The sequence below is a fragment of the Heloderma suspectum genome, chromosome 7, assembly GCF_057233095.1.
Source record: "Heloderma suspectum isolate Gila_16-S chromosome 7, 16-S_ref, whole genome shotgun sequence".
NCBI classification, from domain to species: domain Eukaryota; kingdom Metazoa; phylum Chordata; class Lepidosauria; order Squamata; family Helodermatidae; genus Heloderma; species Heloderma suspectum.
The window spans coordinates 1,656,963-1,682,014 of record NC_139464.1 but is presented as its reverse complement, the minus strand read 5'-3'; the positions used below and the strand labels follow the sequence as shown (position 1 = coordinate 1,682,014).

Sequence of the window (25,052 nt, the reverse complement as noted above, 5' to 3'; positions counted from 1 at the left end):
GAGGGCGAGCAGGAGAGGAGCAGGTTCCCGAACGCATGTGCCCTCTTGCGCAGGTGGCCGGACCCCCCTCTCTGGTGTGGGCTGGCAAGAGCAGGAGAGCAAGAAGCAGCAGGCACTGCCTCTGGGGTGGGCCTGGGGCTTGGGGGGCGCTAGGGGCATCCCAGGCACTGGCTGGGTGAAGGCGTGCACACGGTGTTCCTGGCCTCTTGGCACCTGGACGCCACCCTGGGTGAGCGCCTCTCCTGCGGGGAGCTTCAGGGCACTGGGCTTTTCTGACTCAGGAGCCCCAAAAGGCCCGTGCGGAGGTGTTGCGTGCTGGGCATCTGCAGTGCTGCGGCTCCATCTCCAGATCTCTCCCCGCCCCCCACCGCTGCAGGCTCTGGGGCCTGAAGTGTTCCTCTCTGCACAGCAGGGCCAGGAGACCCACCTGGCCAGGGGCCATTGCAAGGAGGGGTCTGAGTCCCACCCCTTCTGTGGCTCTGCATTTGTGCCAGGCTCCTGGTCTGAGCGTGGGGAGAAGCTGCCACTGAACCCCTGCAGTGTAACCAGTCGGCTCTGAGCCCCTGTCAAAGGCACTTGTGCCCACAGAGGGTGGATACATGAATAAAGCAAATGTGAAGTTCCTAGGCCAAGCCATTTGTAAAAACCGCCTTCCGCACAAAAACGGCCACAGCTTTTTGTGAAGGGGGAGAAAGCCTTTTGCTCTCCTCCAGTTTGCCCGTCTCCAAAATGCCAGATCCAATTACTCTCAGCTGCCCAGAGGCAAATGGCAGTTCAGGAAGGAGCCCCAGGCATGGAGCTGGGGGCAAATGCCTCTGCTGACAGACAGTGACCGGAGGGGCAGTCGCTGAGGTGGGGGGACACGAGGGGGCTGTGACCTGGATCCAGAGTTCAAGAGCCCGATGGGAGACCCAGCCAATGCAAGGGGGTCTTGTGGCCAGGGCAGGGGGGCAGTGTGGCTGCAGCCACTTGCACTCAAGAAGGCTGTGGACACCAAGGAGCCATGGCTGTAGTAAAAATGTAACCTAAAAGCCACTGTATGTGTCTTACGCAGCACGTAGTATTGTGAGAGCTGCGCATGCCTGGAATGAGTGAGCAGTAACCCTAAGATAAGGTTGCTAGGCAAACCGCTGGCAACCAATCCAAAGTAACAGGCTGGCTAAGGAATGCAAGTTGAGGTGATAAAACCGTAGTGTGGGAGCTGCCCAGGGTCGACTCTGCTTTTGAGCGTGAGCTCCTTTGTCGAACTGTTTGCAAACAATAAAATCGAGTTGGACCCGGCCTGAAGTTGACTCTCCTCTTTGGGGCAAATTGGACTAGCCTCCAGGGGGCGAAACTGGCATTTTGTGCATCATGGATGATTCTATGATTAGCCAATTTAGGATGGAGGCCAGGATAACTTTTTTGCCAAGATGGTATATGAGGGCTTGAGAGACTCAGTAGGTGGAGCTTGTTTGGGTTCAGGGTCTGATGGATAACAATATTTGAGGTTGGGGAAGAATTCCCATCCTCCCACCCACCCCGCACCCCCATTTCTTTAAAAAAATCAGATTAGCCAGAGGAGATTTTTATGCAGCTTGGCCCACTTGCTTGAATTATTGGCAGTAATGACCTTGGCAGCCATCTCTTCTGCACTGCCTCTGCTCTCTGCAGCCTGAACAGTCCTCTTGCGGAGAAGGCTGGGTTGGTGATAATGGCATCCTCAGCGTTTGGGCAGGGAGGGGTGGAACGAGATGCCCTTTGGCCCCAGCCAGCTCTCCAATGTTGTGGCCTGATCAGATGTGGGCAGAGAGCCATCCAAGGTCTAGAGCAGTGTCAGGGAAGCTATTAGAGAATAGAAAGCTTCCTTCAGAAAATGGAAGTCTTGCCCAAATGAGGAAAACAAAAGGGAGCACAATCTTGCACAAAGGCAATGCAAGCAAACAATAAGAGATGCAAGAAAGCAATTCTGAAGACCATATTGCTAACAACATCAAGGCCAATAATGAAGAATTATTTTAATCTGTCAGAAGCAGAAAAACAGCTAGGGAGGCAGTTGGACCGTTAGATGACAGTGGAAGGAGTACTAAAGGGGGATAAGAAGATTTCAGAGAAGCTGGCCCTGTTCAGACGCACATTGGGGAAGGGTGGTTAGGCTGCATGGTGGTTACCGCTAATCACTGGGAGTGCTACTGCCACACGTGCATGTAACCATGTTCCGCAACGTGGTTAGACTAACCATTCTCTAACCACTCTCCCTCCCGCAGAAACCCACAGTCCTCTGGATGGGCAGCCTCGCATCCCAGTGGCCTTTGCATTGTCAGCTATTTTGGTGCTCGGCAGTTCAGCCGCCTGCTGCCCCCTGTGCCGCAGCACAAGGATCCCGGGCACATCCTGCAGCATGGACTCACATGGTATGAGATCCGTCTTTCCCATTCCGGAGGCCTGTGATTGCCACTGACCACTGTGAACACTGTGAGACATACATTATGGTGGGATGTGGGAGAGGGCCTTCACTGCTGTGGCACCCCAGTTGTGGAATGCCCTCCCCTTAGAGGCCCAATTAGCCCAGACGCTGGTTTCATTTTGGTGCCAAATTAAAACATGGCTTTTCAGCAAAGCCTTTGCAGGCTAACTGAATTCCCTAACGTTGCACACTGTTTTAACTGTTTTATTGTTTTAGATTTTTTAAATTGGTATTAGCTTGTTTAATGGTTTAATATACTTTTTGCTGTTTAAATTATTTATTTATTTTACTGTTTAAGTTGATTTTGTCTGTACGCCACCCTGAGATCTTAATGATATAGAACAGGATACAAATGTTTTAAACAAACAAACAAACAAACAAAATAATCCACTGTCCCGATGCACAGTGCATTCAAGCGCACCCTCTGGTGCAAACGGACATGGGTAGCCATCAGGAATCAGCTTCCGCCAACCGTTTATGCCACTGCAGGTGCAGCGCTGGAGTCCATGCCGTCTCTGCAGTCTCATTGTAACAGGCACCATCGCACATGGTGGCGCCTGGCTGTGCCCATAGCGGTGGTAGGCCAGGGCACAAGCGGCCACGTGCCGCAGCTCTGTACTCACTTCTCTGCTGGCATGCAGTGGGCTGTTGCTGGGGGCAGCATATTGGTGGGCTCGCGGAAGCCATGTCATTTGCAGCTAGGCAGATCTCGACTATAGAGATCTCCTGCTCAGGCATGAGTGGCTCCTCATTTGGCCACTCTTGCCATGGGCCTCTATGGCAACTGTCAATTAACCATGGAAGCTGTCCAGACATCACTATAAGCCATGGTAGAGCCCACTAACCATCTTGGAGGAAGTGGTTAGTGAGCGTGGTTAGTCCATGGTTAATAAATCACCATGGTTGGGAAAAACACCATTCAGACATCATGCTAAGCCATCATGGTTAGCTCAAACACGCTAACCATGATGGCTTAGTGTAATGTCTGAAATAGGCCCACTGAATGAATTCTTTTCATCTGTCTTCACTCCAGAAGATGCTGGACAGATACCTCTGCTTGAACTGATGTTTTCAGGAAGAGAGTCTGAGGAACTGAGGCAAATAGTGATGACAAAAGATGACGTTCTAAACCATACTGACAAACTGAAAGTGAATAAATCACCAGGCCCAGATGGTATCCATCCAAGAGTTCTTAAAGAACTCAAATATGAAATTGCTGATCTTCTAACAAAAATATGTAAGATCAGCCTCTGTACCAGAGGACTGGAATATGTCCAACATAACACCAATGTTTAAAAAGGGATTCAGGGGGGATCCAGGAAATTACAGGCTGGTTAGCTTAATGTCTGCTCCGGGTAAATTGGTTGAAAGCATTGTCAAAGATAAAACTAGTAAGCATATAGAAGGACAAGCCCTGCTGAAAAAGAATCAGCACAACTTTTGCAAAGGTATGTCTTGTCTCAGTGTTCTTTGAAAGTGCCAGTAAACATGTAAACAGGGGTAATCTGGTAGACATTGTTTACTTCCAAAAGGCTTTTGACAAAGTCCCTCAAAGTCCCCTCCTGAGCAAACTTAGCAGTCATGGAATAAGAGGAGAGGTGCTGCTAAGGATCAGTAACAGGTTAAAGAACAGAAAACAGAGAGTAGAAAATAACTGCCAAGATCATACTCCCCGGATACAACTCTCTGGTGTGACCACACCTGAAATACTGTGTACAGTTCTGGTTACTGCACCTAAAAAAGGATATTGTAGAGTTTTTAAAAGTGCAGAAAGGGCAACTAAAACGATGAAGGGGCTGGAGCATCTCCGCTATGAGGGAATGTTACAACAGCTGGAATTGTTTAGCTTGGGGAAAAGACAAGTAAGGGGTGACATGATAGTGGTGTACAAAATTATGCCTGGTGTGGAGAAAGTGGATAGGGAGATATTTTTCTCATAAAGCCAGTGCTCATAATACTAGAACCCAAAGGGGTCATCCCATGAAGCTGATTGGTGGGAGAATCAGGACAGGTAGAAGAAGGGACTTCTTCACACAGCGCAGAGTTAAGCTATGGAATTTGCTACCACCGGATGTAGCAATGGTCACCCATTTGGATGGCTTTTAAAGGGGGTTGGACAAATTCCTGGAGAAAGAGAAGGCTATCAATGGCTACTAGTCCTGACGGTGCCATGCTACCTCCAGTATCAGAGGCAATGAGCCTACGTACAGCATTTGCTGGGGCACATGGGTAGGAGGGTGCTGAAGCACTCTTGTCCTGCTTGTGGGTTTCCCATGGGCAGCTGGTTGGCCACTGTGTGAACAGAGAGCTGGACTAGATGGATCCTTGGTCTCATCCAGCATAGCCCTTACGTTCTTAGATAGATCCAAGAGGATGGGTCTGTACAACAGCATCAAGACTCTCCTCCCTCTTGGCTCAAACCAACCCGAAATACTGCAGCCCATCAGACCTTGAGCTGAATCGGACTCAGCCCACGGGATCTCCCACCTGCTTAACCCTCAGATGCTGCTCTTTGCAAAATCCACCTCCTGACAGCCAGCTGCCACTGGGTTGTGAGCGCATGGGTTGTTATGCTGAGGGGAGCTTAGAGGTTCCCACATGTCCATTGACCACACAGGGACTCGCATGCTTCCAGCAATCTCCACTTAACATTTCATTTGCACCTCAGATGCTTGCAAGCTAGGTTAGTACACTGTGGCCAGTACCTGAGGCAGCTACCGCTTCATCCAACCCTCAAGCAGCAGCATCCATTTCGGTCCTTCTCAGCCCCTTCATGCCACTCACTTTTGGACAAGGGGGAAGCAGGTATGATTCATCAGGGGTTCCCCCATGCTCCATCATGCTTATGGAAATCCGAGAGACCACATGTCTCACCTACCTCTGAGCCACGGTCCTTCTTGTTTCATGTGATGACTTGATCCCTCGCAAATACTTTTTGGGGTAAGGGCTTCCTGACTACTGATTGGAGGAACAGCAAGCCCAGACCGCAAAAAGATCCAAGAGAGAAAGAGGGCACAAGCAGCAGCAACCGAATCCTTTCCAGGTCCATCCTGTCCAGAGGTGGAGGAGGAATGCCCTGGAAAAAATGGGAGGGAGGGATGTCATCCATTGTGCAGGAAGATGCGAGGTCTCCCTTTCACAGCTCCAAACCCTCCAGGCTTCCCCTGGGTCATTTGTTCTGATGTCCAGCTGAAGACTGGGCTGCTGCTGGTGTGAGTAGCGCTCACCTTTTCCCTTGGCTGCTAAGTAGCTTCATTTCATGCTTTCTCTCCCTCCACAACTTCATCACATCCAAAACAGAATTGGATGAGATGCCCACTGCCCTTATGGAGGTGGTGTGACCACTCTTAAAGAACCCCACCCTGGATCCACTGGTTACCACCTTGTTGCTACACTCTCTTTTTGGAGGAACGTGCTTGAGATTCATGGTGACCCACCTGCAGGCATGTTTAGCGGGTGCTGCTTATCTAGACCCATTCCAATCTGAATTCAGCATGGCTTTGGGACTTAATCAGCCTTGGTCACCCTGATTGATGACCTTTATCAGGGAGGGGAGTGTGACCCATTTACTTCTCCTTGACCTCTCAGCAGTTTGTGACACCATCCTCCACGGTATCTCCCTGGACCAACTCCATGGTGGGTGTCAGAGGCACTGTTTTTCTGTGGGTGCACTCTTGCCCATGGGAACAAGTGCAAAGACTATCATTGGGAGACTGTCTGTTTGCCCTCTGACAATTGCACTGTGGGGTGCCCCAAGGCCCAAATTTGAGCCCAGTGCTGTTTAACTTATATATGAAACTGTTGGAGGTGATCATTAGGAGACCTGGAGCAGTATCATCATTCTGCTGCTGATGCCCTGTTCTGTTTCTATGTAATAGCTGAATCAGGTGCAGCCATGCAAGCCAGGCAAGACCTGCGCTGGTGCCTGAATGCAGGGGTAGGCTGGATATTTTAAGATCCATGGTATAGAGTGGTATAGAAATGTTGTGTAATGAATGAATGGATGCAGTTCTCGTGCCTCTGCTGCCTGGGAAGCGCAGGTGCTCCCGATGCAAGGGCAGCTTGTCATCCCCGGACTGGGTGAGCGTCTGTCTGAACTGGGAGCGGGGGGACTGCGTGGCCAGCTCCAGAAGGCTGTGCTTGTCAGCCTCATGGTTTCTCCAGCGTGTGGTTCCACAGGGGTTGTTTTTGTCCCCCATGCCATGTAACACCTGCATGGAACTGTTGAGTGGGGCCATCCGGAGCTTTGGAGTGTGTTTCTGTCAGTATGCTGATGACACCCAGCACTGTTCCTGCTTTTCACCCTCATCAGGTGTATGTGCTGGATCAGTGCCTGGCTGCAACAACAGACTGGATGAAGGCTAATAAACTGAAGCTTGATCCAGACAAGATGGAGATGCTACTGTCAGTCCTCTTAGGGCAGGGAGCCTAAAAAGTGTCCCCAAACTGTTGCTTTGCCTTAAATAAAACAGTCCCCAAACAGTTGCTTCACCTTCAGTAACAAAGGGTGTCCAGCTAGGACTAACATGATCAGTCTGAGGGGAAGAGATTGCCGCTTATTTACATATATGCCCGAACCATGCCATGTTGAGAGTGAAAGAGGACTCCAAAGCATAGAAGAGAAATGGCTAGTGCTATTCTGACTGGCTAGTGCTGTCCTTTCCATTTGAGTCACCGTGTGCGCACTATGTTCTCCTGAGAATGCCAGCTGAACTGGGCTGTGTGTGGCCTGAGTACTCCCAGCAGCTGTGGGGGCAGGAGGCTTCAACCTGTTTCCTGCCTCCCAGCTGAGCAGAGCAGAGGAAGCTGCTCCAGCTGATCTCTGGACTATAGAAGCAAGCCAGCTCCCAGAGAGCAAGTGATCAGGGAGAGCGGACGGGGGAGCAACAGGAGTTGGCCAGGGGAGTTCGGCAGGGGAGGTCAAGGGGGAGGCCCCTAACGTTTTTTTAAGATTATTTGTCTTGTAACACACACTTCCACACCAGTGGGATTCTGCTTTTAACCCCCAGGGAATAGAGGACAAAGCACAGGCTATTCCAGTACAATCACAAAGCTAGACACAAAAAGGGAAAGAGGCTATGGAAGGACAAGACTCTCCAGTGGTGGTGACCTGCAAGGTGTGTGCCATGTTTGTTTTCTTGCCTGAGAACAACATGGCCTACACCTGCAACAAGTGCAAGTTGATCACACTGCTGGGAGAAAAAGTAAGTGGACTGGAGCGGCGACTGTCGACCCTCCGGGGAATAAGAGAACATGAAGAGTTCTTGGACAGAATGGGGGAACCACAGCAGCAAAGGGAAGGCCAGAAGCTTGAAGAGCAACAGCAAGATGAGGCAGTGGGAAATGCTGAGGTGAAGAAAAATGGAGTAGAGGATACTCCTTGGAAAAGGGTGACAGTTAGGAGCAAAAGAACTAGAAGCCACTCTGCGCCACTAGAGGCAGTGGAACTATGGAACTATGGAACGTTCCACTGTTCCACTGTTTCCAGGTACTTGAGGATGAGACTGGAGGACAGCCTGCAGAGGAAGAATCACAGGGGACCCCTCAGGACAGCAAGCAAAAGGCTGAAGGTCAGCCAAACAGAGGCAATGAAGCCAAGGCCTACAACAAGAAGAGAAGAGGAGGAGGAGTGGGAGACTCCTTGCTGCATGGGATCGAAACCCAAGTATGTCGCAAAGACCCATGGACTCACCAGGTATGCTGTCTCCCAGGACGATGGATTGGAGACGTGACTGAAGGGTTGCCTGCACTCATAAAGCCCACTGACAGGTATCCCTTTCTTCTCATCCATGTGAGAACAAATGATACCACCAAGCAGAGCTACAAGGAAATCACATCAGACTTTGAAGCTTTGGGAAGGAAACTCAAGAACTTTGGGGCCCAGATAGTTTTCTCATCTATCCTTCCATTAGGTAGAAGAGGGATATAAAGGCAAAGAAAAATACTCCGGGTGAATGACTGGCTATAAAGGTGGTGCCGACGAGAGAGATTTGGATTCTGGGACCACGGGCTACACTTCCTGGAAGATGGACTATTGACAAGGGACGGGTTGCACCTCACAAAGGATGGGAAGAATGTGTTTGGCCACAGCAAGAAGAACTTCATCAGGAGAGCTTTAAACTGAATCCTACAGGGGAGGGAGATGTAAAGTTGGGGGTAACAATGGATGAAGGCTCATGCACCGCAACAGAGAGAACAGCTCTAATAGCGCCCAATAATAGTCTGCAGACACATGTAGGAAGAAAGCCAGATGATCAAGCACATGGTCTTTGATGTCTATATACTAATGCCCAGAGTATGGGAAACAAACAGAATGAACTTGAACTATTAATACAGAGGGAAATTATGACTTGACAGGTGTAACTGAAACTTGGTGGGATGACACCCATGACTGGAATACAGCAATTGAAGGATATAACTTGTTCACAAAGAACAGGAGGAACAGAAAGGGAGGTGGAGCTGCACTATATTAAAAAACACACACATATCTCTGCATGGAAATACAGGAGGATGAGCTTGGTAGCCCCATCAAGGGCACCTGAGTTAAAATAAATGGAGCAAAGAATAAAAGGAACCTGGTGGTCGGAGTCTACTACTGGCTACCCAATCAAGGAGATGACGAGGATGAAACTTTTGAAAATCAAATAGCCAGTTTTAAGGAAGCATGATGAAGCAGTAATGGGGGACTTCAATTTCCCCGATATTTGTTGGGAGACAAATTCTGCAAAACATGGCCCCCGAAGAGATTCCTGAGTTGTGTTGCTGATAACTTCCTCCTACAGAAAGTGGTGGAGGGAACTAGAGGATTGGCTATCCTTGACTTCATCCTAACCAACAAAGATGACTTAGTGGATCAAGTAGCAGTTACAGGAACTCTGGGGGAAAGTGACCATGTTATACTTGAGTTCTGGGCCCAGTGCTCTTCAACATTTTTATTAATGACTTGGAGGAGGAGGTGCAGGGAATGCTTATCATATTTGCAGATGACACAAAATTGGGCGGGATACCTAATACTTTGGAAGACAGAAACAAAAGTCAAAGTGATCTGGACAGACTGGAGTGCTGGGCAGAAAACAACAGAATGACATTTCATAGGGATAAATGCCAAGTTCTGCACCTAGGAAAAAGAAACCAAATGCACAGTTACAAGATGGGCAATACTTGGCTCAACAATACTACAAGTGAGAAGGATCTTGGAAATATTGTAGTTCACAAGCGGAATATGAGCCAACAGTGTGATGTGGCTGCAAAAAAGGCAAATGCTCTTTTGGGCTGCATTCATAGAAGCATCGCTTCCAAATCATGTGATGTACTAGTTCCCCTCCACTCAGCACTGGTTAGGCCTCATCTGGAGTACTGTGTCCACTTCTGGGCACCACACTTTAAGAAGGATGCAGACAAACTGGAGAGGGTTCAGAGGACAGCAACGAAGATGATCAGGGGACTGGAAACAAAGCCCTGTGAGGAGAGACTGAAAGAACTGGGCATGTTTAGCCTTGAGAAGAGAAGACTGAGGGGAGATATGATAGCGCTCCTCAAGTATCACAGGAGGAAGGCCAGGACCGCTTCTCAATCATTCCAGTGTGCAGGACACAGAACAATGGGCTCAAGTTACAGGAAGCCAGATTCCAGCTGAACATCAAGAAAAGTCTCCTGACTGTTAGAGCAAAATGACAATGGAACCAGTTCCCTAGGGAGGTGGTGGGCTCTCCCACACTGGAGGCTTTCAAGACGAGGCTGGGCAGCCATCTGTCAGGGATGCTCTGACTTGCATTCCTGCATTGAGCAGCGGATTGGACTTGATGGTCTTATAGGCCCCTTCCAACCCTACTATTCTGTGATTCTAAAACAAAACAGTATCAGTGCCTCCCTGACATCAACAGGCAGGGAGTTCCACAGAGAGGGAGCCAATACACCGAAGGCCCTACTTGAAGTGGACTCCTCCCTTATCCGAACCTGTTGTGATTTTTGCACAAAGCTAGTTTTTTCCTGGGCTTGATTTTTTGGGTATGTGGACTGCTTTGAATAGATCTAGATTACCTTAGGTGCCTTTCATTTCTGCTTCCTTGATTACATTTCCTTTTATTTCCTGGTGAGGCTCAGAAATAAATGATTACTTTATTTTTAAATATTTTCTCCAAGTCCTACCTGGATTAATTTTCTGTTTGGATTCCTCGGGATCTTACCGCTTGGATCTTGGGGCTTCCAGCTTAGACCTGACTGCTCTGCTTGGAATAGGTAGCTGACAAGTCTTTCTTCATCCATCTTTAGGCCAACTACTATACAGCTTATAGCACAATACAGTAAGCTTTTACCAGGGAGCTGGTGGAAGACTAGAGGCAAACACCGAGTTTTATGAAGGGCGGAGTATAGCTAATGTTGCATTTTGTCAGCCTTCTATGTAAGAGGCACTTCACCTTATGCTTTAATCCAAGCTGTTCCACATTGTATTTTTGTCAATCATTGCATTATATCTTGTCTAAAATTTATATACAGTGTACCTTCTTTCCCTCTGATTTCTTGTGTATTGTACTTTCATTGCACAAATCTGATATCCTGTTTATCTGCAGTGATTTAAATAATCCTTTCAAATGTATTGCACTTGTGAATAGCCTCTGGTCTTAGTTGGTTACACACTCTCACCCACCGAAGCAAAAAAGAACCTCGTTTTACATTAGTCTTGTAAAGCTTTTTAAAGAAATGATCAAAGCCTCAACTGGCATGTAGACAAGGCAAACTAATCCATCTGGGTCTTTCATGGTGTGAACTCACCCTAAGAAGCACTCTTATCTGAACTGCCCCTTCCCAACATTGATGCATCTGACTGAATTCTCTGCTGCTGCTGCCACCACAAGCTCATCTGTCCAAACTGCACAAGCACATTCTATATGGCTACCTGTGGCATCCATGACTGACAAAATCATGGCACCTCTGTACATCCAAAATGCATCGATTTGCAAACAGGGTTCAGACAGGCATTGCTGCACATGGCCACTCCACATATTTTCTGTGTTATTTCCTTGTGCTGGGGTGCACAAAATATGTCAAGATTCCCACACCTGCACACCTCCAGACAGCAGGGCCACGTGCCCAGAAACAAATCTGGCCTTTTGAAGCAGGGGGAGCACATAGATGGGCACGGTCATCTTTGCCCTGTGGCTGGCCAGAGCTCTGGTCCAAACCTGTTGGGAGGCAGACGATCCAGCCCTCTGATGGGCCAGCACCACCTCAGAAGGCATGTGGATGTGGGGCTGGTGTCACTGATTGGAAAGCAGCTGGAGGCCAGGCCCTCCCTGAAAAGCCAGCCCGTCAGGAAGACTGGGCTTGCAATACATTCCCCAATGTCTTTTCTTTCCACATTCACATGCTGCAGTTGAACATGGCATGGGGACACATTCAAGTGACCGGGAGCCGCTTCTTCATGCTGTAGGCTGCACAGTGGCATGCGGGGGGGGGGGAATTAGCCTTCTGTGCTGGTGTGGGGTGGGGATATCATTGTGCCTTGTTGCCAGGAGAGTCCGGTGTTCATTGCACATGCAGCATGGCCTGCACTGAAGAAGCAGCTTAACTGCTGCAAGGTGTTGGAAGGAACACACCAGACTTCAGAGTACTTCTGAGTTACTAAAGCTGAAAACAAACTCTGCAGTGGGGGATGTTTCTTGGATCTCCAGATGAAAAATATGGATCCACAAAACCAAGATACGGAAAGTGCCACCTTAGGGATGGCTCCTCCCTCCGTAAGCAAAATCTTTCTAAGAAGAAACTTATTGGGGGATGGGGGGAAGCAACTCCATGCCACCCAAGATCATATTTCATTTTCATTTATTATATTTCTATACCGCCCCATAGCCGAAGATCTCTGGGTGGTTCACAAAAATTAAAAAAACATTAAAACACATTATGCAAAGTACAAAAAAGTATTTACATAAAAACAATATAAACAGATAGCACACACACACCAACAACATATATCTAAAAACAATGTTTAGAACTATCAGCCAAAGACAATCCAGGCCCCAATTAAGAACTTATGATATGCTGCCAAATGCCTGAGAGAAGAGGGCAGTTTTAATCTGGTGCCAAAGAGATAATAATCTTGGTGCCAGGTGGCCTTTGCCAGGGAGATCATTCCATAATTGGAAGGCCACCACTAAGAAGGCCCTCTCTCTTGTTGCCTCCCCCTGAGCCTCCCTTTGAGGAGACCCCAGGAGGAGGGCTTGGATGATGAGCACAGTGGATGGGTCAGTTCAAGCTGGGAGGGGCGCTCCGTCAGGTATCGTGGTCCCAAGCCGTGTAAGGCTTTATAGGTCAAAACCAGCACCTTGAATCGGGCTCAGAAACAGGTAGCCCGTGCAAGCGGGCCAGAATTGGTATTATATACTTGGAGCTTAAGAACATAACAACATCACAACAGCCCTGCTGGTTCAGACCAAGGGTCCATCTAGTCCAGCATTCTGTTCATGCAGTGGCCAACCAGCTGCCAGCAGGAAACCCACAAGCAGGACCTGAGTGCAACAGTACCCTCCCATCCATGTTTCCCAGTAACTGGTGTACAAAGGGATACTGCCTTTGTTACTGGAGACAGCACATAGCCATCAAGCCTAGTAGCCACGGATAGCCTTCTCCACCATAGCAGTTCCCTAAACCAGGGGTGTGCTGACTTTAGGCTTGCTGGGTCTACTTTGTTTTCACTACAGCTCCACTGAGCTGTGGCCAGCAGCTTCCACTACACCCGAGGGCAGCAGCGATCAAGGGGCCGGAGCATCTCCCCTGTGAGAACAGTTCACAACAGCTGGGATTGTTTAGCTCGGGGGAAAAGGAGGGTCGGGGAGACATGACAGAGGTCTACACAATTATGCATGCTGTGGAGATTGTGGATAGGGAGACATTTTTCTCCCTCTCTCAAAATACTAGAACCCAAAGGGGTCATCCTATTAAGCTGATTGGTGGGAGATTCAAGACAGATAAAAGGAAGTTCTTCACACAGTGCATAGTTAAACTATGGGACTTGCTACCACAAGATGCAGTGATGACCACCCATTTGGATGGCTTTAAAAGGGGGTTAGACAAATTTCTGGAGGAAAAGGCTATCAATGGCTACTAGTTTTGATGGCTATGTGCTACCTCCAGTACAAGAGGTACTTCCTTTTATCTGAAGGGGAGATGTTCCAGCCTCTTGATCATTTTAGTTGTCCTTTTTGGCACTTTTTCCAGGTCTATAGTACCTTTTTTAGGTGCGGTGACCAGAACTGGACACAGTATTCCAAGTGTGGCTGCACCATAGATTTGTACAGGGGCAGTATGATGTTGGCAGTTTTATTCTCAATCCCTTTTCTAATTATGCCTAACATGGAGTTTGCCTTTTTTGCAGTGGCCACACACTGGGTCGACATCTTCACCAAGCTGTCCCCCACAACATCAAGATCTCTTTCCTGGTCAGCCACTGCTAGCTCAGATCACACAAGTTGTGCCTGGACCTTGTTGTCTCTGTTATCAATCTGGCTGCCACATTTTGGACAAGCTGCCACTTCTGAACCATCTTCAAAGGCAGCCCCATGCAGAGTGCATTGCAGTAGTTTAACTTGGAGGTTACCAGGCCATGGACAACTGAGGCCAGGTTATCCCAGTCCAGACAGGGTGTAGCTGGGCCACCAACCAAAGCTGGTATAAGGCACTCCGTACCACTGAATCCACTGGAACCTCAAGTGACAAAGATGGCTCCAGGAGAAGATAAATGAAATACTATATAATAAATGTTACTTTATTTTGCAAAATACTTTAAAATCTTCATCATAACCACTTGATTCAATAGAGCACAATCATTCGTACTTCATAGATGGGGAAGTAAGGATAAGAGAATCAAGAATAAGAGCACATAAAATGGGCCCTCCTAGAATAGGCGAAAGGCCTCCCTAGTCCGGCCTTCTGTTCCCAGTGGCCAGCCAGATGCCTCAATGGGAAGCTTGCAAGCAGGACATGCCAGCAATAGAACTTCAATGCCATTGTACCCCAGCAGCTGGTGTACACAGCCACACTGCCTCTGATCTTGGAGGTAGCATATAGCCCTCAGGACTAGTAGCCATTGACAGCCTTCCAGCAATGTGTCCAATCCCCGTTTTAAAGCCACCTAAGTTGGTAGCCATTTAACTTCACTACTTAACTCTGTGAATAAGTACACAATCTTGTTGTTGTTCAGTCGTTCAGTCGTATCCGACTTCGTGACCCCATAGACCATAGCACGCCAGGCCTTCCTGTCCTGCGCTCTCTCCCAGAGTGTGCTCAAGTTCATATTCATTGCATCCGTGATGCTATCTAGCCATCTCATCCTCTGTCGTCCCCTTCTCCTTTTGCCTTCAGTCTTTCCCAGCATCAGGGTCTTTTCCAGAGAGTTTTCTCTTCGCATTAGGTGGTCAAAATATTTGAGCTTCAGCTTCAGTATCTGTCCTTCCAATGAGCACTCAGGGTTGATTTCCTTTAGGATGGACTGATTTGACCTCCTTGCAGTCAAGGGAATCGTAAGAGTCTTCTCCTGCACCACAGTTCGAAAGCATCGATTCTTCAGCGCTCAGCCTTCCTTATAGTCCAGCTCTCACAGCCATACGTTGCTACTGGGAAAACCATAGCTTTGCTTAGACGGATCTTTGTCGGCAAGGTGATGTCTCTGCTTCTTACTATGCTGTCTAGGTTTGCCATAGCTTTCCTCCCAAGGAGCAAGCGTCTTTTAATTTCATGGCTACAGTCACCGTCTGCGGTGATCTTGGAGCCCAAGAAAGTAAAATCTCTCACTGCTTCCATTTCTTCCCCTTCTATATGCCAGGAAGTGATGGGGCCAGATGCCATGATCTTCGTTTTTTTAATGTTGAGATTCAAACCAGCTTTTGCACTCTCCTCTTTCACCCTCAACAAGAGGCTCTTGAGATCCTCTTTGCTTTCTGCCATTAGGGTGGTATCGTCTGCATATCGGAGGTTGTTGATAATTCTCCTGGCAATCTTAATTCCGACCTGTGATTCATCCAACCCGGCGTTTCTCATGATGTACTCTGCATATAAGTTAAATAAGGAGGGTGACAATATGCAGCCTTGTCATACTCCTTTCCCAATTTGGAACCACTCGGTTGTTCCATGTCTGGTTCATACCGTTGCTTCTTGACCCCCGTACAGGTTTCTCAGGAGACAGGTAAGGTGGTCTGGTACTCTCATCACTTTAAGAATTTGCCACAGTTTGTTGTGATCCACACAATCAAAAGCTTTAGCGTAGTCAATGAAGCAGAAATAGACGTTTTTCTGGAATTCTCTTGCTTTCTCCATGATCCAGCGAACGTTGGCGATTTGATCTCTAGTTCCTCTGCCTCTTCGAAACCCAGCTTGTACTTCCGGTAGTTCTCGGTTCGCATACTGCTGAAGCCTAGCTTGTAGGATTTTGAGCATCACCTTGCTGGCATGTGAAATGAGCGCAATTGTGCGGTAGTTTGAACACTCTTTGGCGTTGCCCTTCTTTGGAATTGGAATGTAAACTGACCTTTTCCAGTCTTGCGGCCATTGCTGAGTGTTCCAAATTTGTTGGCATATTGAATGCAGCACTTTAACAGCATCATCTTTTAGGATTTTAAATAGCTGAGCTGGAATACTGTCATCTCCGCTAGCTTTGTTGTTACTAATGCTTCCTAAGGCCCACTTGACTTCACTCTCGAGGATGTCCGGCTCAAGTTCAGTGACCGCACTATCATGGCTATCAGGGACATTCAGATCTTTCCTGTATAGTTCTTCTGTGTATTCTTGCCACCTCTTCTTAATCTCATCTGCTTCTGTTAGGTCCCTGCCTTCTTTGTCCTTTATCATGCCCGTCTTTGCACAAAACGTTCCCTTGAAATCTCCAATTTTCTTGAAGAGATCTCTAGTCTTTCCCATTCTGTTGTTTTCCTCGATTTCTTTGCATTGTTCATTTAAGAAGGCCTTCTTGTCTCTCCTTGCTATTCTCTGGAACTCTGCATTCAGTTGGATATATCTTCCCCTTTCTCCCTTGCTTTTCGCTTCCCTTCTTTCTTCAGCTACTTGTAAAGCCTCATCAGACAGCCACTTGGCTTTCTTGCATTTCTTTTTCTTTGGGATGGATTGAGTTGCTGCCTCCTGAACAATGTTACGGACCTCCGTCCATAGTGCCTCAGGCACTCTGTCTATCAGGTCTAATCCCTGAAATCTGTTCCTCACCTCCACTGTGTATTCATAAGGGATATGATTTAGGTCATACCTGAATGGTTTAGTGGTTTTCCCTACGTTCTTCAATTTAAGCTGAAATTTTGCAACAAGCAGCTCATGATCTGAGCCACAGTCAGCTCCAGGTCTTGTTTTTACTGACTGTATAGAGCTTCTCCATCTTTGACTGCAAAGATCATAATCAATCTGATTTCGATATTGACCATCTGGTGATGTCCATGTGTAGAGTCGCCTCTTGTGCTGTTGGAAAAGCGTGTTTGCTATGATCAGCGTGTTCTCTTGGCAAAACTCTATTAGCCTTTATCCTGCTTCATTTTGTACACCAAGGCCATGCTTGCCTGTTTTCCCGGTGATTTCTTGACTTCCTACTTTAGCATTCCAATCCCCTATGATGAAGAGGACATCTTTTTTTGGTGTTACTTCTAGAATGTGTTGTAGGTCTTCATAGAACTGATCAACCTCAGCTTCTTTGGCATCAGTGGTTGGGGCATAGACTTGAATTACTGTGATGTTGAATGGTTTGCCTTGGATTCGTACTGAGATCATTCTATCGTTTTTAAGATTGTACCCCAGTACTGCTTTTCCCACCCTTTTGTTGACTATGAGTGCTACCCCATTTCTTCTAAGGGATTCTTGCCCACAGTAGTAGATATGATGGTCACCTGAATTAAGTTCTCCCATGCCTGTCCATTTTAGTTCGCTGATTCCCAAGATGTCGATGTTCAATCTTGCCCTCTCATGTTTGACCACCTCTAGCTTACCTTGATTCATAGATCTGACATTCCAGGTTCCTAAACAATATTGTTCTTTACAGCATCGGATTTTCTTTTCAAGGACTCAATCTTATCTGTCCTGAATTCAGCTTCATGAGAGAATGGTGGGTGTTATAACAGAGGGAGAAAAAATTCTCCCAAGTGTGGTCACACCATAAATTTGCATAAAGGCAGTACAATATTCTCAGTTTTATTTTCGATGCCTTTCCAAATGATTGTCAGCATAGAATTTGCCTCTTTCATAACAAGTCTACTCAATGAGTAGAATTCTCCGTTCATCAAACCACAGTGAACAGAAAACCTTAACCTACATGAGCCAATACACAGAAAAACAAAAGCTGTCCAGTTTTGTTACAGAACTTTTAAAAAAAAGTCTGGAAAGAACTTCCTTTCTTGGTACAGGTCCAGTTCATGAAAGTTTCAGGCTGGGCAATGAAAATTCCGGAGAGATCTGTGGACAAAATGGGAATAAACCCAAGTTTGCACTGGATGTCTGGTCCCAGCTGCCTCTGTCAAAAACAATTCCTCGTATTTCACTCTATGGTTCCCTGGCGTGGTCCCTGGACAAGCAGATCCTCCACTGGCAAAAGTGCTTTTAATTCTGCTTTTCACAGTTTGTTCCTAACTACGGAGAAAGTGCGAGAAGCTTTGCATCCCTTCCCTATATATTACTGCAAAAAATGCTGACTCAGATGCCTTAATCGCAAGTCCTGCAACGTTAGTATTTTTGCAAAGCCTGACACTGCAACGCTCCAGGAGATCATGGCTCCCTGCTTTCATTTTTTAAAAGCAATTTTCTAGACTTCATGGCTGCACAGAAAACTTTGAAAATATCTCATTCCCCCACTTAAGCCTCAGAATGCCAAACAGAAATTAAAGAGCTTTTCATTTGAAGTCTGATGATTTTTAAAATCAAAACAAAAAACAAACCCAGAATCCTATGATTTTAGGTGTCTCATGACCATAAACACCTGGGGATAAATCTGCCAATTCTACTGCTAGTCCAGTCTAGAAAGTAGGGAACAAGAGTCACTGCCTGAGAGATCTCCTGGTCTTAGCAGTACTGCACAATTATTACAGGGAATCTCATATCATAGCAGAACAGTCTGTGAATTTCATCACTGTAGGCTTCAAAAGGGCAACGACAGCAGGAAAAGAAAATTATCATGAGTTGTCTCAATCTGTTACTGTCTTTAGGACACAGGGCAATGTAAGGATACTTGATTCCCTTTGTTGGACCACCCGCCCATGTGTGGCTGTGTGTCTGCAAGTTTCTGAGCTTCCTTAGACAGTCATAAGAAGGCTGCTTCTGGCTCTTTCCACACATACTTGAAAGTATGCCATTTTTAATATGGTGCCCTTTTTGGCCACGTTGGGCACCTGCTGAGGCCCACATCCCTGAAAAGGGCCTACTGTCAAACCCAGAGCTGCCTGGCCCTGCTGCTCCTCCTCGTCCATGCTGTCACCGCTTGCTCACCTGCCCTTTCCAAGCATGCCAGCGGAGACCAAGGTGAGACCATCCTTCATTTGGCTTGTGCTCTCCCTTCAGGCAGTTGTACAAACTGGGTCCAAAGGAAGAGAGAAAGTGAACTGGTTGTGAAGAGGAGGTGAGCCTACTCAGGCAGGGGGTCCATTGAGGACATCTTGCCCAAGGGCCCCCCAAACCTGGAGCCCGCATTATTCAGGATGACCAGTTGAGAAGCAAGCATGAATGCAGTACGAGTTAAGAGAATAAGAATGTGGTGATCCCAGCCCATCCAGCACTGCAGTATGCTTGATGCGGCTTCTGCGGCCAGAATCTTCTCAGCAATCGTTATCAGTCAGCTCATAACTGTTTTTCTCCTCCTTCTTTGGGGTCCAAATCCAAAAGTGAACACACTGTTCCATCCTAGCTGGTGGGGTATGATACAAATTCCATTGGTTTGGAGAGGCACAGCTACCAATTACCACTAATGAAGACCCTTTTGTCTACCATAAAGGGTCTAATGACAGAGAGAGGGAAAGAGAGAGAGAGAGAGAGAGAGAGAGAAGGGGAAATTTTGCATAATCAAAGGGTAGTATTCAAAGGAAAAGCCGTCTTCACTTTCCAACAAGTAGTTTGTAACAACTGATATTGTAGCAGCCATATCGGGGGTCAGACTAAGTAGCCTCATGCAGTCTCATGCTTCATGTTCTTGCTGAGCTCTTTCTCCCTTGAATATATTGTTGTAAGCTGACGAGACACAGGAATTCCTTGTCTTGTCAAAGGTCATACAATTGTATATCTTGTTCTCTGCTGTTCTCTCCTTATCTTGGCTACCCTATAACCCATTTCTTGTATTATAAACAATGGTGCTAGGAGAAGAAATGTTGAGGACTGCAACCCCACACGGGAGGGAGAGGAGGAGCCTTTTCCTATGTGTCACAATATCTATAAAAGCAATGTGTTAATGTGCCTCGGGGCTTTTGGCTCTTTGGAAGTGATTCCAGCCTTAAGCCCGCACATTAAATAAACTCTTTTTCCTTCACTCCGTGGTCTCTCTGACTCTGGGTTCTGCAACAATATAGCAAGCAAATGTTTTGGAAATTAATCCTCAGGAACCACTTAAGTTCAATGTTACTTTCCTTCCTGGAATACCCCCTCAGGATTGTGGTTTCCATCCATGAGCTTTGCGATATCTCTGCTGTTTGTTGAACATCAAATTATCTGAGGCTTGAGGCCTTTGGTCTTTCATTTGTTATTCAGTGGTTCTGCTTGGGGGTGGAATAAATTGCTAAAATTCTATATGGAAGTTAGGAAACACTAACATGAACAAAGCACCAATGAATAAAGAAACAAAGGAAAATGAAATTGCAGTCTTTAATACCCTGCATGCATTAAAATGCCTAAATTCTGTTCCCAAATTCAAACAGCATTTCATTTTGAGCTCCACTGAACTATTAATTAGGGCTTAAATGAGTATTTGAAGTGAACTTAATATTCAGCACAGTTAACAAATTTTGCAACTGCCCATTTGAATTAAAAATTCAGTTCTGATTGGTAGATTTCATAAATGAAATCCAGTGGGATGTATTTGGCTCTTCTTTTGCTCAGACATTTTCTAGTCATTTTTTACACTAATTAACATATGAATTGACAGCTCAGAGCTCTGCTGGTTTCATATTTTCTTTCTTTGTTGTATTTTTCCCCTCTCTTTATGAGATGGATATTTTGCTGCTGATCCTCCCACTTAATGAATCAGTAATTAGTGATATTAGTGATGAAGTAATCAACATCCAATTCCTACTCAATTAAACCAAACAGAACTACACAAATTTGAGGGCTTTCTCTTCTGCTATCTTCTGCAGAGAGGAGAACTGAAAAGATGATTAGGGTGTGCCTAGACCAGGGGTAGGCTGACATGCCAGGTGTGGGGCTCCACATGGAGCCCCACACTGAGCTTCCCACAGCTCTCAACTATGATTCCTGTTTTCTCCTTTGGCAACATTCACACAAAGGGGCAGAGTGGAAAAGATTATGAAATGATACATAGTGTGGAGAGAAATCAGTGAGTGGACAGAAATCATCCTACCTTTGACTCACAGCACAACAAATTGGTTTCAGGCAATGGCCTTGATTGGCAGGGGGCTCAGGACAGGCAAAAGGGTGTTCTGCTTCATTCAACATGTTATGAACATGGAACTGGTTGGCATAGGGGGTGGCGAGGCCTGCTAGATGGACCCTTGGCCCAGGTCACAAGGACAGCCCTTGCCTTCATCTTTATTTGTCGCCATTGCCGTTCCCTGCAACAGCAACATGGATGCATCTGGAAGCAAAACGGGGCCACTGACAAATGCAAGGGGCGCGTCTGCCTGTGCCGGGAGCCCCAGCATATGCAGAAGCAGATTTACTTTAAAAGTGATCCCCACAGGGGGGCAAGGCAAGGCCAGGGAGGGCTGTGCCCGGGTACTGCCCTTGCTCTGCCGCCCGTCCGCCCACGCGCATCCTCCCTGGTCAGGGCTCGAGGTAGCTGAGCAGCGGAGGGGCTGCCGGCTCAGCCCCTGCTGGTCGGGCCCGGCCGCCTGGCCCCAGGCAGCCCGGCAGGGCTGTCCTACGGCGCTGTGGGTGGGTGAGCGAGAGCCCCTGAGCTGGCAGCCTCGAGGACCCCGGCAGCCGAGTGCTGCTGGCTCCGCTCACTCCTCCTCCCAAGCTGGACAGCCCAACGGGCGCCCAGGTCCCGGGCCAGGGGCTCCCCGGCACGCGGGGGGGCGCTGCCGCTTCTCAGGTTGCGGGGGAGGGGAGGGGTCACGCGCCAGCCCGGCGACGGCGGGTTGTGCCCAGCGGCCTCCAGCAACGCCGAACGTCGAGGGCACCTTCAGACGCCCGCGGGCAGTGCCGAGGGGACGGGGACGGCCTGCGATCCTCGGGGCTCCCGAGGTTCGCGGAGAAAGGCTGCTCCGCAAGGGTGCCCTCCCTGCAGCCGGGGCATTGGGGCACGGCCGCAGCCGTCCGGCAGGCGTGCGGCACGGGGGCGTGGGCAGCGGGGCGGGGGGGCGGCCGCAGCAGCTCGTGGCACCCCGGGAGGGGGAGCAGCCCCGCGCATCCCCACGTCCAGGGTGCTCCGAGCTTGGAGGGCTCCGACCCCGGGGCGGGGCGGGCGAGGCCTCGCCTCGGCGGGAGGGCGCGTCCGCCTCGTGGGGCGCAGTCCGCGACGCCTCTGCCCAAAGCAGCGCGGGCGTCGGAGGGAAGCGCCGCCCGCCGCCCGCCCCGCGCCTCCCCGCGCCTCCCCGCGCGCCTGCCAGCCGCAGCCTTGTCCGGCGCGTGCGCGCCCCGCCTCCCCCCGCGCGCCGCGCCCCCGCCCCCTCCATCGCGGCTGCGGGGCTGCTCCCGCCGCTCGCGGAGGGGCCGCGCCAGCCGTGAGGAGCGGCCGCGCTTGGTGCGGAGCCACGGCCAGGCCCGCCGCCCGCCTTCAGTGCCGGCCTTGGTGCGCGCGCGGGGTGTCCCCGGAGAGCAGCCGCGGCACGGGCGCCCCAGGGACCCTCCCCGCAGGGCGCCCTCAGAGCCGGCCTCGCCGACCTGCGCCGGTCACATCGGGCAGCCGCCGCGGCGCTTCGGAGAGCGCCTCGCGCGGCCGCCCCCGGAGGGTCCTCAGCGCGGCCCGGAGGGCGGGGCCTGCCCCGGGAGGCCCCGCTGGCTGCTCTCCTCCCGTGGCGGCCGCGCCGCGCGGAGCGGGCCCCCTGGGCCCCTGCTGTTGTGCCGCTGGGCCAGGCCGCGCCCCTCTGTGGCAAAGGCCCCGTGGGAGAGCCCGCCGCGAAGCTCTGTGGAGCACCTGCCCCCCGGCCCTCCACTGCCTGGCAGCCCCCGCGGCACACGCAGGAGCCCCCCCCCCCGGCTGCGGGGCGGGGGAGCAGCGATTTGCTGCCCCTCCCTCTCCGCTGCTTGTGGGGCGGGGGCGTTCGGGGTGGGGGCAGTGTGTGTGTGTGTTGAGAGATTTAAATCCTACCCTTCAACAAATTCCCGGGGCAACTTATACAAGTTTAAATTACAATTTAATGTTTTTATTTACAACACCGCAATATGAAAGAATACATCATGTTACGTCATGATTTCATATGAAAGAATACGTCATGAGCTAAACCATGAAGGGACGCCGAAGGCGGGAAGATCATGGCAGAGAGGTCAGACTAAATACGATCCCTGGGGAAGGAAACGGCAACCCACCCCAGTATTCTTGCCGTCAAAACTAAATGGATCAGTACAACCAGAGATATGTCGGTATACCATCGGAAGATGGGACTCCCAGGTCGGAAGATGGTCAAAATGCTACTGGGGAAGTACAGAGGATAAGTTCAAATAGCCACAGATGTGATGACGCAGCTAGCTCAAAGCCGAAAGGACGGCTAGCAGCCGATGGTGCTGGTGGTGAACGACGAATCTGATGTTCTAAAGATCAACACGCCATAGGAACCTGGAATGTAAGATCTATGAGCCAGGGCAAATTGGATGTGGTTATTGGGGAGATTGGGACGCCGGAAGATGAGCCCCTCAGGTCGGAAGGTGTCCAATATGCTACTGGGGAAGAGCAGAGGGTATTTCCAAGTAGCGCCAGAAAGAGTGAAGCGGCTGGGCCAAACCCGAAAGGACACTCAGCTGTGGATGTGTCTGGTGGTGAAAAGAAAATCCGATGCTGTAAAGAACAATATTGTTTAGGAACCTGGAATGTCAGATCAATGAATCAAGGTAAGCTGGAGGTGGTCAAACATGAGATGGCAAGATTGAACGTCGACATCTTGGGAATCAGCGAACTAAAATGGACAGGCATGGGCGAATTTAATTCAGGTGACCATCATATCTACTATTGTGGGCAAGAATCCCTTAGAAGAAATGGAGTAGCACTCATAGTCAACAAAAGGGTGGGAAAAGCAGTACTGGGGTACAATCTTAAAAATGATAGAATGATCTCAGTACGAATCCAAGGCAAACCATTCAACATCACAGTAATTCAAGTCTATGCCCCAACCACTGATGCCGAAGAAGCTGAGGTTGATCGGTTCTATGAAGACCTACAACACCTTCTAGAACTAACACCAAAAAAAGATGTCCTCTTCATCATAGGGGATTGGAATGCTAAAGTAGGAAGTCAAGAAATCACCGGGATAAGGCAAGCATGGCCTTGGTGTACAAAATGAAGCAGGGCAAAGGCTAATAGAGTTTTGCCAAGAGAACACGCTGATCATAGCAAACACTCTTTTCCAACAGCACAAGAGGCAACTCTACACATGGACATCACCAGATGGTCAATATCGAAATCAGATAGATTATGTCCTTTGCAGCCAAAGATGGAGAAGCTCCATACAGTCAGTCAAAACAAGACCTGGAGCTGACTGTGGCTCAGATCATGAGCTGCTTCTTGCAAAATTTCAGCTTAAATTGAAGAACGTAGGGAAAGCCACTAAACCATTCAGGTATGACCTAAATCATATCCCTTATGAATACACAGTAGAGGTGAGGAACAGATTTCAGGGATTAGACCTGATAGACAGAGTGCCTGAGGCACTATGGACGGAGGTCCGTAACATTGTTCAGGAGGCAGCAACGAAATCCATCCCAAAGAAAAAGAAATGCAAGAAAGCCAAGTGGCTGTCTGATGAGGCTTTACAAGTAGCTGAAGAAAGAAGGGAAGCGAAAAGCAAGGGAGAAAGGGGAAGATATACCCAACTGAATGCAGAGTTCCAGAGAATAGCAAGGAGAGACAAGAAGGCCTTCTTAAATGAACAATGCAAAGAAATCGAGGAAAACAACAGAATGGGAAAGACTAGAGATCTCTTCAAGAAAATTGGAGATCTCAAGGGAACGTTTTGTGCAAAGACGGGCATGATAAAGGACCAAGAAGGCAGGGACCTAACAGAAGCAGATGAGATTAAGAAGAGGTGGCAAGAATACACAGAAGAACTATACAGGAAAGATCTGAATGTCCCTGATAGCCATGATAGTGCGGTCACTGAACTTGAGCCGGACATCCTCGAGAGTGAAGTCAAGTGGGCCTTAGGAAGCATTAGTAACAACAAAGCTAGCGGAGATGACAGTATTCCAGCCGAGCTATTTAAAATCCTAAAAGATGATGCTGTTAAAGTGCTGCATTCAATATGCCAACAAATCT

At 48.7% G+C, this 25,052-nt stretch overlaps 1 protein-coding gene across 2 annotated transcripts in view; it reads right to left on the bottom strand.

The window, feature by feature from the left end:
- Positions 1–25,052, bottom strand: part of LOC146339200 (uncharacterized) — a 77,730-nt gene that overhangs the window by 6,513 nt on the left and 46,165 nt on the right. The window contains exon 2 of one of the 2 annotated variants that reach the window (XM_084811651.1): positions 5,325–5,522. The exons of the other annotated variant lie outside the window; for it this stretch is intronic. Within the exon in view, the coding sequence (XP_084667777.1) occupies positions 5,349–5,522 (174 nt within the window). The 3' untranslated portion in view covers positions 5,325–5,348. The remainder of the gene's footprint in view (positions 1–5,324; positions 5,523–25,052) is intronic. 2 annotated transcript variants of the gene reach the window in all.